The 12,876-nt window shown below is 43.3% G+C and overlaps 1 protein-coding gene across 4 annotated transcripts in view; it reads right to left on the bottom strand.

Moving 5' to 3' along the window:
• LOC110524620 (pre-B-cell leukemia transcription factor 1) overlaps positions 1 to 12,876 on the bottom strand; it is a 102,069-nt gene that overhangs the window by 19,093 nt on the left and 70,100 nt on the right. For all 4 annotated transcript variants that reach the window (XM_021604449.2, XM_021604451.2, XM_021604450.2 and 1 more), the window contains exon 3: positions 252 to 499. In XM_021604449.2, the coding sequence (XP_021460124.2) occupies positions 252 to 499 (248 nt within the window). The remainder of the gene's footprint in view (positions 1 to 251; positions 500 to 12,876) is intronic.

Genomic DNA, 12,876 nt, shown 5'->3' with positions numbered 1-12,876 from the left:
GACACGAGTTAGTGGGTTACAACCCTGTGTTGCAGTGGGGTTAGCAGGGCTTGGATGGGTTTAAAATGATCATTAGCCTGAAGTAGTAATGTGGATGGCAGGTAGTCATAGGTTAATAAATAATCACTGTGATGGGAATGATGATGGAGAAGCTGGTGTGTTCGGGTTACAGGGTTAGAGTATGTGATTATGGTAAAAGGCACCAAAGACAGTAGTTCTCTGAGGGGTGAGTGTATCCTGTCCACTCTCACCTGCTCGTATTTCTCCAGTTCTGTGTGGTAGATCTGTCTGATCTGAGAGAGCTTGGCTCTGTAGTCCGAGTGTTCCGCTGAGTTATCCGCTCCTGCCCCGCCTCCTGAGGCTGCAGCTGCAGCCGCAGCCGCTGCAGAACCACCCCCCTTCTCCGGTCCAGACACGCCCTCCGCCAGCAACATGTTGTCCAATCGCATGAGCTGGGCATCTGGAGGCTCCTCCTCCTGGGTGCCACGGATACTCAGCACTACAAACGACAGGAAGGGGTCAGAGGTTAGAGGTCAGTCATGCAGGTCACCAATCACAGCAGCGTAACACCGTAACAAGCTGTCGGCTGTAGGCAGCGCTCCATGCCCTGTCTGATTCCACACCATGCCTAACACGCCTAACACACCTAACACACACCACGCCTAACACATCCTCCTCCTCTGGCCTGAAGAGCAACGGTACAGCAGAATTGTTTTCTTTTCACCACAGTAACACCTGGTGGTGCATCCATGTGGACTGTAAAAGCCAGCAGTATGTGTGGCAACGAGTAAAGAGCAGGCTCAGACTGAGACTACTGAAGTACAGTGTGTAGTGTAGCTTGCAGTAGAGGTACGTAGTGTAGCTGAAGTGTAGCTGGCAGTAGGACCTCGCTGTCTGGACGCTGTTCATCCAGTTGATAAATCACCTGCCTCTTTATGGCTCATCTCTCTGCCAGAACAAAGGCTACATAGCTAAAGACTCTGGCAAGACTGCACATAATAAAACTCAATTTATATCATTTCATTAACTTAAAATGCAACTTCAATAATAAATACCAGAGCAGAGGCCAACACTGTTTGATATTCAATAAAGTATGTAATAAAACTATTTGTGATATTGGAGGAATAAATAAACCAATACTATAATTGGGGGTTATCCTCTGAGAATGAATGAGGCATCTTCTCTGAGGACTCAGATAGCATCCCAAATGGCACCCCATTCACTTTATAGTGCACTACTTTTGGTTAGGACCCATAAGGTTCTAGGGCACCGGAGGCTGCTGAGGGGAAGACGGCTCATACTAATGGTGAATGGAATGGTATCAAACACATGGAAACCACATGTTTGATGTGTTTGATAACATTTAATGTATTCTGTTCCAGCCATCACTACGAGACCGTCCCTCCAATTAAGGTACCACCAGCCGCCTGTGGAATAGGGTGCCATGTGGGACACACACTCTGTGTCGGTGACATCATTGGTATCGTAGACACCATGTGTCAGTATTGGGACACAATGAACTGTGGGTAATGGTGGTTTTGTACTTGATTTCAAGTTCAGTCTGTAAATGTATCGTTGCAAACACACACTAATTGATGCTCTTACAGTGGTGCTAGGTTACTATTCTTACAATACCGTAACAGTGATGTTGTGTAAGGATCTGGGCAACAGCTGAAGCCTGTCATTGAGCGATAGTGGACAGTGTGAGGTCAGAAACAGAGCACTGGACTTGGCAGTGTGTGTGAAGTAGCAGAGCCAAGGTATATTCATGCTGTTCCCTTTCCTTCCTCTAGAGGTCTCCCTTGCTGTTCTTTAGGGTAGACATGACCAACCTTCCATGTTCACAAATGACACAGATGCTACGTCCTCCTAATATTCGAGAGCCATGAGTCTATCCATTCCAATTACAAACACCTAGTCTCACTGTCCATGAATTCAAATGGTTAACAGGGAAGACAAGTGCATCAAAAGCAGCAAACACAATGTCATTACTTCCAAGGCTACAGCCACTTATGCAGTGTGTGTATATGACTTACTGACTTTAAGGCCAATGTGTGTCGATTGCCCTTTAAAATGTAACACTCCTTACATGTCTCATTGTCTCTGAATGAAAGGGGACAGGCAGGGAACACTTCATTAATCCAGAGACAATGGGAGTAGCCTGGTGCATTAACTCCAGACTAGACCGCTGCCCAGCCCTGGGATGGGCTGGCTAGCTGACTGGCTGGCAGGGCTGTGTGGGGTGTCAGCGGGATGAGAAAGAGGCCGGCTGTACAGCCAGAGGGAGGGTACCCCCACCGCTGTCCCCTACACCTCCCCCCCCCCCCCCCCCCCCCCTCCACCCACTCCCTTTAACTAGACTGGAAATGCAAATGCTGTGATAGTTGATGAGTGGGAGAGAGAAGAAGAGGTCATGGGTTCAGGCCGTGGGCCCAGCGGGAGGTAGATTGAGTCGCGTTGCCTAGTAGATTGAGTATATGGGGGGAGCATTGGTCTAGGGACTGGGGGGGAGGGGGAACGGGAATGGGAAACCTCTGGTTGTGTGAATCTGGAATGGGAAACCCCTGGTTGTGTGCATCTGGAATGGGAAACCCCTGGTTGTGTGCATCTGGATTGGGAAACCCCTGGTTGTGTTCATCTGGAATGGCACCATATTGCCCTGGTCAAAAGGAGTGCACTATACAGGGAATAGCATACCATTTCAGACCCTGTCTGGTGCATTTCTACACCCAAATGATGTGATCCAGAACTCTAATAGGCATGTCCATACTAGTTCATATATACAGTGAGGGAAAAAAGTATTGAATCAACTGCTGATTTTGTACGTTTGCCCACTGACAAAGAAATGATCAGTCTATAATTGTAATGGTAGGTTTATTTGAACAGTGAGAGACAGAAAAACAAAACAAGAATCCAGAAAAATGCATGCAAAAAATGTTATAAATTGATTTGCATTTTAATGAGGGAAATAAGTATTTGACCCCTTTGCAAAACATGATTTACAACTTGGTGGCAAAACCCTTATTGGCAATCACAGAGGTCAGATGTTTCTTGTAGTTTGCTACCAGGTTTGCACACATCTCAGGAGGAATTTTGTCCCACTCCTCTTTGCAGATCTTCTCCAAGTCATTAAGGTTTTGAGGCTGACATTTGGCAACTCGAACCTTCAGCTCCCTCCACAGATGTTTTATGGGATTAAGGTCTGGAGACTGGCTAGGCCACTCCAGGACCTTAATGTGTTTCTTCTTGAGCCACTCCTTTGTTGCCTTGGCCGTGTGTTTTGAGTCATTGTCATGCTGGAATACCCATCCACAACCCATTTTCAATGCCCTGGCTGAGAGAAGGAGGTTCTCACCCAAGATTTGACAGTACATGGCCCCGTCCATCGTTCCTTTGATGCGGTGAAGTTGTCCTGTCCCCTTAGCAGAAAAACAATGCCAAAGCATAATGTTTCCACCTCCATGTTTGACGGTGGGGATGGTGTTCTTGGGGTCATAGGCAGCATTCCTCCTCCTCCAAACACGGTGAGTTGAGTTGATGCCAAAGAGCTCCATTTTGGTCTCATCTGACCACAACATATTCACCCAGTTGTGCTCTGAATCATTCAGATGTTCATTGGCAAACGTCAGATGGGCATGTATATGTGCTTTCTTGAGCAGGGGGACCTTGCGGGCGCTGCAGGATTTCAGTCCTTCACGGTGTAGTGTGTTACCAATTATTTTCTTGGTGACTATGGTCCCAGCTGCCTTGAGATCATTGACAAGATCCTCCCGTGTAGTTCTGGGCTGATTCCTCACCGTTCTCATGATCATTGCAACTCCACGAGGTGAAATCTTGCATGGAGCCCCAGGCCGAGGGAGATTGACAGTTCTTTTGTGTTTCTTCCATTTGCGAATAATCGCACCAACTGTTGTCACCTTCTCACCAAGCTGCTTGGCGATGGTCTTGTAGCCCATTCCAGCCTTGTGCAGGTCTACAATATTGTCCCTGACATCCTTGGAGAGGTCTTTGGTCTTGGCCATGGTGGAGAGTTTGGAATCTGATTGATTGATTGCTTCTGTGGACTGGTGTCTTTAATACAGGTAACAAACTGAGATTGGGAGCACTCCCTTTAAGAGTGTGCTCCTAATCTCAGCTCGTTACCTGTATAAAAGACACCTGGGAGCCAGAAATCTTTCTGATTGAGAAGGGGTCAAATACTTATTTCGCTCATTAAAATGCAAATCAATTTGTAACATTTTTGACATGCATTTATCTGGATTTTGTTGTTGTTATTCTGTCTCTCACTGTTCAAATAAACCTACCATTAAAATTATAAACGGATCACTTCTTTGTCATTGTGCAAACGTACAAAATCAGCCGGGGATCAAATACTTTTTTCCCTCACTGTATGTAGAAGCCCTGCTTCCCTACCACAATACCTGCTCCCCTACCACAGCACCTGCTCCCCTACCACAGTACCTGCTCCCCTACCACAAGACCTGCTCCCCTACCACAGTACCTGCTCCCCTACCACAAGACCTGCTCCCTTACCACAGTACCTACTCCCCTACCACAGTACCTGCTCCCCTACCACAAGACCTGCTCCCCTACCACAGGTCCTACTCCCCTACCACAGGTCCTACTCCCCTACAACAAGACCTGCTCCCCTACCACAGGTCATACTCCCCTACCACAGGTCCTACTCCCCTACCACAGGTCCTACTCCCCTACCACAGGTCCTACTCCCCTACCACAAGACCTGCTCCCCTACCACAGGTCCTACTCCCCTACCACAGGTCCAACTCCCCTACCACAGGTCTTACTCCCCTACCACAGGACCTGCTCCCCTACCACAGGACCTGCCCCTCTACCATAAGACATGCTCCCCTACCACAGGACCTGCCCCTCTACCATAAGACATGCTCCCCTACCACAGGTCCTGCCCCTCTACCATAAGACAACACATTTCCTGTGGTTACCACCACCTCATAAATACTGAATCGGTAAAGTGAGTGTGAAACAGGATTGAAAGACTGTAAAATATTATAACCCGGTGAAAAGATGTGTAGTACCATATCGTCACCTATAATTGTTCATAGGATCATACCACAGGAATACATTTGTGGAATAGTGGGAAAGATTTAGAGAACAGATAGATACGTTACTACTTACTATGTGCAAGGTAAAGTACATTTTGGAATATGAGTAAACCCGGATGACTAAACCAAGTATTTTGTTTACTGCAAGTTCACATGATCTTTCCTGTCCCTTGGTTAAAGGACAGGGATAAAGAGTTCACACTAAATCACACATTTAACAGCATTTTGGGACTCAAAGAGCACACAAAAGCTAGGGAGGATCCTCTTTTCCTTGCCACTTCTCAGATGTTTGCAGCTGAAAACTAAAGCTCACCGATTTCTTCCCAAAGTCATAAAATGTCTAGACTGTCAACTGAAAATGGAACATAAAGAGTGTGTCCCAAATGGCACCCTATTCACTTTATACTGCACTACTTTTGACCAGAACAAGTAGTGTACTATATAGGGAATAGGGGGCCATTTGGGACATACACCAAGAATTCCCTCCTGCGTTCGCGCAATGTTTAGATTCTCATCTGCCAAGTCTCGAGCTTAACATTCACAGTGTTTATTTTACTTGGCCTGAAGTACCTCCCCCATCAGTCTTGTAAGATAGCAACCGTTTCACTGCAGGTCAGAGCTTCTAAGATCTTGCTTGTAGAAAAAAAGAGAGGGGAAATACTTGATTCACATTTATAGAATGAACTACGAAAAACGGTCAGCAACAAAACGCACCAGAAAAATGTAAGATGCAGTTGATACTGTAGTAGAAAGTATTTATTTGTGGAGGGTTATAAGCTAGGGAGACATGAATAATAATATTTTTGTATGAATAAATACAAAATGTGAAATTTAGTTAGCATAATCTGAACATTCCTTTAGCTACAAAGACATAATTGTTTTTTGAGCGATACAATAGCTACAAGAAACTGTCACTGTTTCACCCCTTAATTCCCCCTTAATATCTGTCTCCTGGTTTCACCTTGGAGTTATTTTGCCATTTGGTTAACACAGCCAGGATCCCCAGAGGAGCATTATCAGGCAGTATGATAGACAGAACCAAAGGACTTGCTGCAGTGTGTGTCTGCCTCAAAGGATATTGGAATATATTTAGGTATGTGTAATATAATTTACAATATTGTAGTTATTTGGGTTTTTGTTTTCCATAGACAGGAAGCCCATGGGAGCAGCAGGCAGAACCAGGGAGCTGGGACCTGCCTTGTGTCTGGCTGCATCTGTCTGGTCTGAAGAGGATGCTGCCCTGATGGAGGCAAATTGTGATTTATTTATTCCGCCCTGAACCTAAAGCACATAATTAAAACTAGGGAATGGATTATCTTAAACAAATAAAATGAATAAAGAAAAGAAAGAAGGGAGGGGGAACAACATGCTTCTGTAAAACCATCTTTGCTGTGGGTTGTAATTACACGAGTCAATGAGAGCCACTTTATTGGCTAATGGCAGGCTAATTGATTCACCCTAATGTTTCCCAGCCATGGGTCTGTTCTGCTGTTTCAGACCTGGGTTAAAATACTATTTGAAATAATTTAGCTGGGCTTGATTGAGCTTGTGAGGCGCAATAGACCAACACAAAACTGCTAACTCCCGGCAGGCTAAAGCAAACTCTACAAGTATTTGAAAGATTTCAAATAACATTTGAACCCGGGTCTGTTCTGCTCTCCTCTCCCTGTCCAGTAGTGCTGCTGAACTTACTTAGCCACCATTGAGGGTTCTCAGAGGGATAAACAATTAGCCCCCCCTCCTATCCACCCCCCCTCCTCCTTCTATCTCCCGGCCTCCTCCTTCTTTGTGTGTGTGCATGTGTGTGTGTGTGTGTGTGTGTGTGTGTGTGTGTGTGTGTGTGTGTGTGTGTGTGTGTGTGTGTGTGTGTGTGTGTGTGTGTCTCTGACATGCAATTCCCAATAAGCCAGCCTTTATGCCTGCACAGTATAATATTATAATATTCTGTCTGTCTGTCTGTCTGTCTGTCTGTCTGTCTGTCTGTCTGTCTGTCTGTCTATCTATCTATCTATCTATCTATCTATCTATCGATCGCACTCTTTCTCAATGTCCATTCAATTCAATTCAAGGGGCTTTATTGGCATGGGAAACATATGTTAACATTGTCACAGCAAGTGAGGTAGATAATATACAAAAGTGAAATAAACAATAAAAATGAACAGAAAACATTACACTCACAGAAGTTCCGAAATAATAAAGACATTACAAATGTCATATTATGTATATATACAGTGTCCAGGCAGGTGTTTGTCCCCCTGTATGCTGAGGGTGTCAGGTTCTTGTCCGGTTCTGGCATTTAGGTCGCCATAGACAAGTACATGTCCCTGAGCCTGGAAATGATTGATTTCCCCCTCCAGGATGGAGAAGATGTCTTCATTAAAGTATGGGGATTCTAGTGGGGGGATAGAGGTAGCACACATGAGGACATTTTTCTATGTTACAGTTGTTCTCAGTCGCTTTGGTGCATTTCTTAGATAAAAAGTGCAATTCTTGATACTACTTGTACAAATTCCAAATCATCTAGTCACTTGTGCACATCATTAAAGCAATTTCTTCTTCCTTTGAACAAATTGCAATTGATAATGTACAAGTGTCAGCTTTTTTCCACATTATCAATTGCTCATGTCATGTTGATCAAAATATAGTAGATGGTTCTCTGTTGAATAGTCTTACCCCTCAAAACATCTAGACATTGGTTCCTTGCTTAAGCCATTACATGCAAAATTGTTGAACTATTTGTCATAAACTGTCAAGCATAGTTTTACACATTTCTATTAGACCTTTTGTACAAAAACGTGAATTGATGAATCGTGCAGGTGAAATTGACCCTCACTCATGAAGGAATGTAATGTGTTAGTTCAACCAACAATCAACCAGTTGTCTAAATTGCTCAAAGGTGCATCTCATGAAGAATCAATTGGCAAGCATATATAGACAGACCACAACACAGAGTTGCAATTTTCCAATAATGGATGTACCAGGAAACGAACAGGGTCAACAGCCAAGAGGAGGAAGAAGAGGAGCAATGATGCGTGGTGGAAGGCAAAACAGAGGAAGAGGCAGAAGAGGACATAGGTGCATATCTGATGACATAAGGGCCACTATTGTAGACCATGTTGTCAATCGTGGCCTTACAATGGCTGAGGCGGGTCGAAGGGTGCAGCCGAATATTGGGAGATCAACCGTGTCCTCAATAATTCAAACGCTTCGAAGAGAGAACAGGTCTGTCCACCAATGTACAGTGCACTGTTACTGTATATAAGCAGTATACTGTATACTTCCTACAATGCTTCATATTATAGTAGTCCACTTATATTTCACAGCATACAGAAATATACTCTATGCAGATACATACTGCACCTTACATGCACCCACCTGTATGTTTTACAGTAAAATGTGTGTTCGCATAGTTTTTGTCTTTGTGAAAGTGTGCGATGCATCACTGCATTTTTCCCCACATAGGACTGCAAGATTACCGCAAACCGGTGGATGAGGACACCTTTTCACACCTCAACAGGAGGAGGCTATTTGCACCATCGCCCGAGCAAACAATGCCATGAGACTCAGGGAAATACAAAGGACCATTATAGAAGACAACGATGTCTTTGAAAACATCCATACGGTTAGCATCTCAACCATCGACAGGGTGCTGCATAGAAACCAGATGAGTATGAAACAGCTGTACCGTGTACCATTCCAAAGGAATGAGGACAGAGTTAAGGAGCTACGGTACCAGTATGTACAGGTAAAACATATATCTATGTAACTACTTTACAGCAACATTTTATAGTGATACATAGTACAGTAAGCATAAACTGCACACATTTCCATTGCTGTGGAAGGAACATGCAATATATGTACATTTTATGTCACTCTTCCTTACCAAAACAAATTCAACTGTGTGTTCTGGGATATAGCGTATAATGGAGTTGGAATCAAGTTAACCCTCTCACAACTTTGTATACGTGGATGAGGCTGGCTTCAACCTGACCAAATGCAGAAGGCGGGGTCGGAATATCATCGGTCACAGAGCTACTGTGGATTTGCCAGGCCAACGGGGAGGAAATATCACCACGTGTGCTGCTATTTCGGAGCATGGTGTCCTAACCCATATCCCCCTTATAGGGACATACAACACCCAGCATCTACTCAACTTTTTAGAGACTCTTTACAGGGCTCTCATCCCTGATGATGAGAGGGGTCTGTTTAGAGGGGATTTGCCAAAGTATGTGGTCATTTGTGATAATGTAAGTTTCCATCGATTAAACATCATAAGGCAATGGTTTGTGACCCACCCGAGGATGCTCATAGAATTCCTCCCACCTTATTCACCATTCCTTAACCCAATTGAGGAGTTATTTTCAGCATGGAGGTGGAAGGTGTACGATCGTCAGCCACACACACAGATGACCCTGCTGGCTGCAATGGATGCAGCATGTGAGGACATCACAGTAGACGCCTGCAGAGGATGGATAAGGCATTCCAAAAGATTCTTTCCACGTTGCATTGGAAGGGAAAATATCCGGTGTGATGTGGATGAGAATATGTGGGCCGACAGACAGGAACGTCTGGATGTGTAGAGACAGCACAACAGTGCTGCGGGCAAAGTTGTGCCTTAGGGGTGGTTTCCTGTGTTTCTTTCTAATTTCATTTTTTTTCCCCCTTTGTGCCCCTTGGGTTGTCCAGTCTTTTTCAATCAATAACCCACATACAGTAATATGTAAATAGTACTGTTGAAATTGATATATGCCATAGAAGTGCAGCCTTGTGCATTTTCAATACAGTAACTGTCATCCAAACTGTAGCCTAAGTTTACATCAGGTAATACTGTCAAAGTACACAGTTACATTGACAACATGCCTAAATATTTTGACGACCTTGTTCGTGAACAATGACTCAATGACTTATCATTCTGATGACACTGACATGATCATTGGCATGAATATTTACTTTTGAGAGATGTACTAAGGATTTTTAGTGACTGACTAGCTTTAGAAACATATCTATTGTATATTGCAGTTTGTACAAATTGTTCTGAGAAATGCACTTATTATTTTGCACGTTAGGGATGATGTGAAAAATGCACCAAAGCGACTGAGAAAAACTGTAAGATCATTTCCTTTTGAATTTCTAGCCAAATGTGAAATGTTCTTGTTTTGATTCAATTAATGGAGTGAGTTACAGTTGAAGTCGGAAGTTGACATACACTTAGGTTGGAGTCATTAAAACTAGTTTTTCAACCACTCCACAAATTGCTTGTTACAGTAACAAACTATAGTTTTGGCAAATTGGTTAGGACATCTACTTGTGCATGACACAAGTAATTTATCCAACAATTGTTTACAAACAGATTATTTAACTGTATCACAATTCTAGTGGGTCAGAAGTTTACATACACTAAGTTGACTGTGCCTTTAAACAGCTTGGAAAATTCTAAATTGGCTTTAGAATTGGCTTTAGAAGCTTCTGACAGGCTAATTGACATCATTTGAGTAGATAGGAGGTGTACCTGTGGATGTATTTCAAGGCCTACCTTCAAACTCAGAAAAATTATTGTATACCTCCACAAGTCTGGTTCATCCTTGGGAGCAATTTCCAAATGCCTGAAGGTACCACGTTCATCTGTACAAACAATAGTACGCAAGTATAAATGATATCCACAGTAAAACAAGTCCTATATCGACATAACCTGAAAGTCTGCTCAGCAAGGAAGAAGCCACTGCTCCAAAACTGCCATAAAAAAGCCAGACTACGGTTTTCATCTGCACATGGGGATGAAAATCATACTTTTTGGAGAAATATACTCTGGTCTGATGAAACAAAATTAGAACTGTTTGGCAACAATGACCATTGTTAGTTTTAGAGGAAAAAGGGGGAGGCTTGCAAGCCGAAGAACACCATCCCAACCGTGAAGCACAGGGGTGGCAGCATCATGTTGTGGGGGTGCTTTGCTGCAGGAGAGACTGGTGCACTTCACAACATAGATGGCATCATGAGGATGGTAAATTATGTTGATATGTTGAGGCAACATCTCAAGGCATCAGTCAGGACGTTAAAGCTTGGTCGCAAATGGGTCTTCCAAATGAACAATGACCCCAAGCATACTTCCAAAGTTGTGTGCAAAATGGCTTATTGGACAACAAAGTCAAGGTATTGGAGTTGCCATCACAAAGCCCTGACCTCAATCCTATAGACATTTTGTGGGTAGAGCTGAAAAAGTGTGTGCGAGCAAGGAGGCCTACAAATCTTACTCAGTTACACCAGCTCTGTCAGGAGGAATGGGCCAAAATTCCCCCAACTTATTGTGGGAAGCTTGTGGAAGGTTTGACCCAAGTTAATCAATTTAAAGGCAATGCTACCAAATACTAATTGAGTGTATGTAAACTTCTGGCCCAAAAGCTGAAATAAATCAATCTCTCTGCCATTATTCTGACATTTCACGTTCTTAAAATAAAGTGGTGATCCTAACTGACCTAAGACAGGGAATTTTTACTATGATTAAATGTCAGGAATTGTGAAAAACTGAGTTTAAATGTATTTGGCTAAGGTGTATGTAAACGTCTGACCTCAACTGTAGGTCTGCTCTATCCAAAATGAGCATAGCCCCCGAGTCCCTTCCTTGTTTCACACCTGGTAATTTGGTGGATGAGACTACCAGCTCTCTGTAACCTAAAGGGCAACCAGATCTCTCTCTCTCTCTCTCTCTCTCTCTCTCTCTCTCTCTCTCTCTCTCTCTCTCTCTGTCTCTCTCTCTCTCTCTGTCTCTCTGTCTCTCTCAATTCAATTCAATGCAAGGGGCTTTATTGGCATGGGAAACATGTGTTAACATTGCCAAAGCAAGTGAGGTAGATAATATACAAAAGTGAAATAAACAATACAAATTAACAGTAAACATTACACATACAGAAGTTTCAATGCAAATAAGACATTACAAATGTCATATTACGTATATATACAGTGTTGCAACGATGTACAAATGGTTAAGGGTACACAAGGGAAAATAAATAAGCATAAATATGGGTTGTATTTACAATGGTGTTTGTTCTTCACTGGTTGCCATTTTCTTGTGGCAACAGGTCACAAATGTTGCTGTTGTGATGGCACACTGTGGAATTTCACCCAGTAGATATGGGAGTTTATCAAAATTGGGTTTGTTTTCAAATTCTTTGTGGATCTGTGTATTCTGAGGGAAATATGTGTCTCTAACATGGTCATACATTGGACAGGAGGTTAGGAAGTGCAGCTCATTTTCCACCTCATTTTGTGGGCAGTGTGCACATTGCCTGTATTCTCTTGAGAGCCATGTCTGCCTACGGCGGCCTTTCTCAATAGCAAGGCTATGCTCACTGAGTCTGTACATAGTCAAAGCTTTCCTTAAGTTTGGGTCAGTCTAGCTATCTCTCTATCTATTTTTGGAGAGATAGAGGAAAAGGAAAAGTGTCAGTGAAAACAGTCAGAGAGCAGTGTTCAGGTCTACAATGTTCAGGTCTACAATGTTTAGGTTTACAGTGTTTAGGTCTACAATGTTTAGGTCTACAGTGTTTAGGTCTACAGTGTTTAGGTCTACAGTGTTCAGGTCTACAGTGTTTAGATCTACAGTGTTCAGGTCTACAGTGTTCAGGTCTACAATGTTTAGGTCTACAATGTTTAGGTCTACAGTGTTTAGGTCTACAGTGTTTAGGTCTACAGTGTTCAGGTCTACAGTGTTCAGGTCTACAATGTTTAGGTCTACAGTGTTTAGGTCTACAGTGTTTAGGTCTACAGTGTTTAGGTCTACAATGTTTAGGTCTACAGT

Source organism: Oncorhynchus mykiss, chromosome 5 (assembly GCF_013265735.2).
Source record: "Oncorhynchus mykiss isolate Arlee chromosome 5, USDA_OmykA_1.1, whole genome shotgun sequence".
NCBI classification, from domain to species: Eukaryota; Metazoa; Chordata; class Actinopteri; order Salmoniformes; family Salmonidae; genus Oncorhynchus; species Oncorhynchus mykiss.
This window is presented reverse-complemented; position numbering and strand designations above follow the sequence as displayed.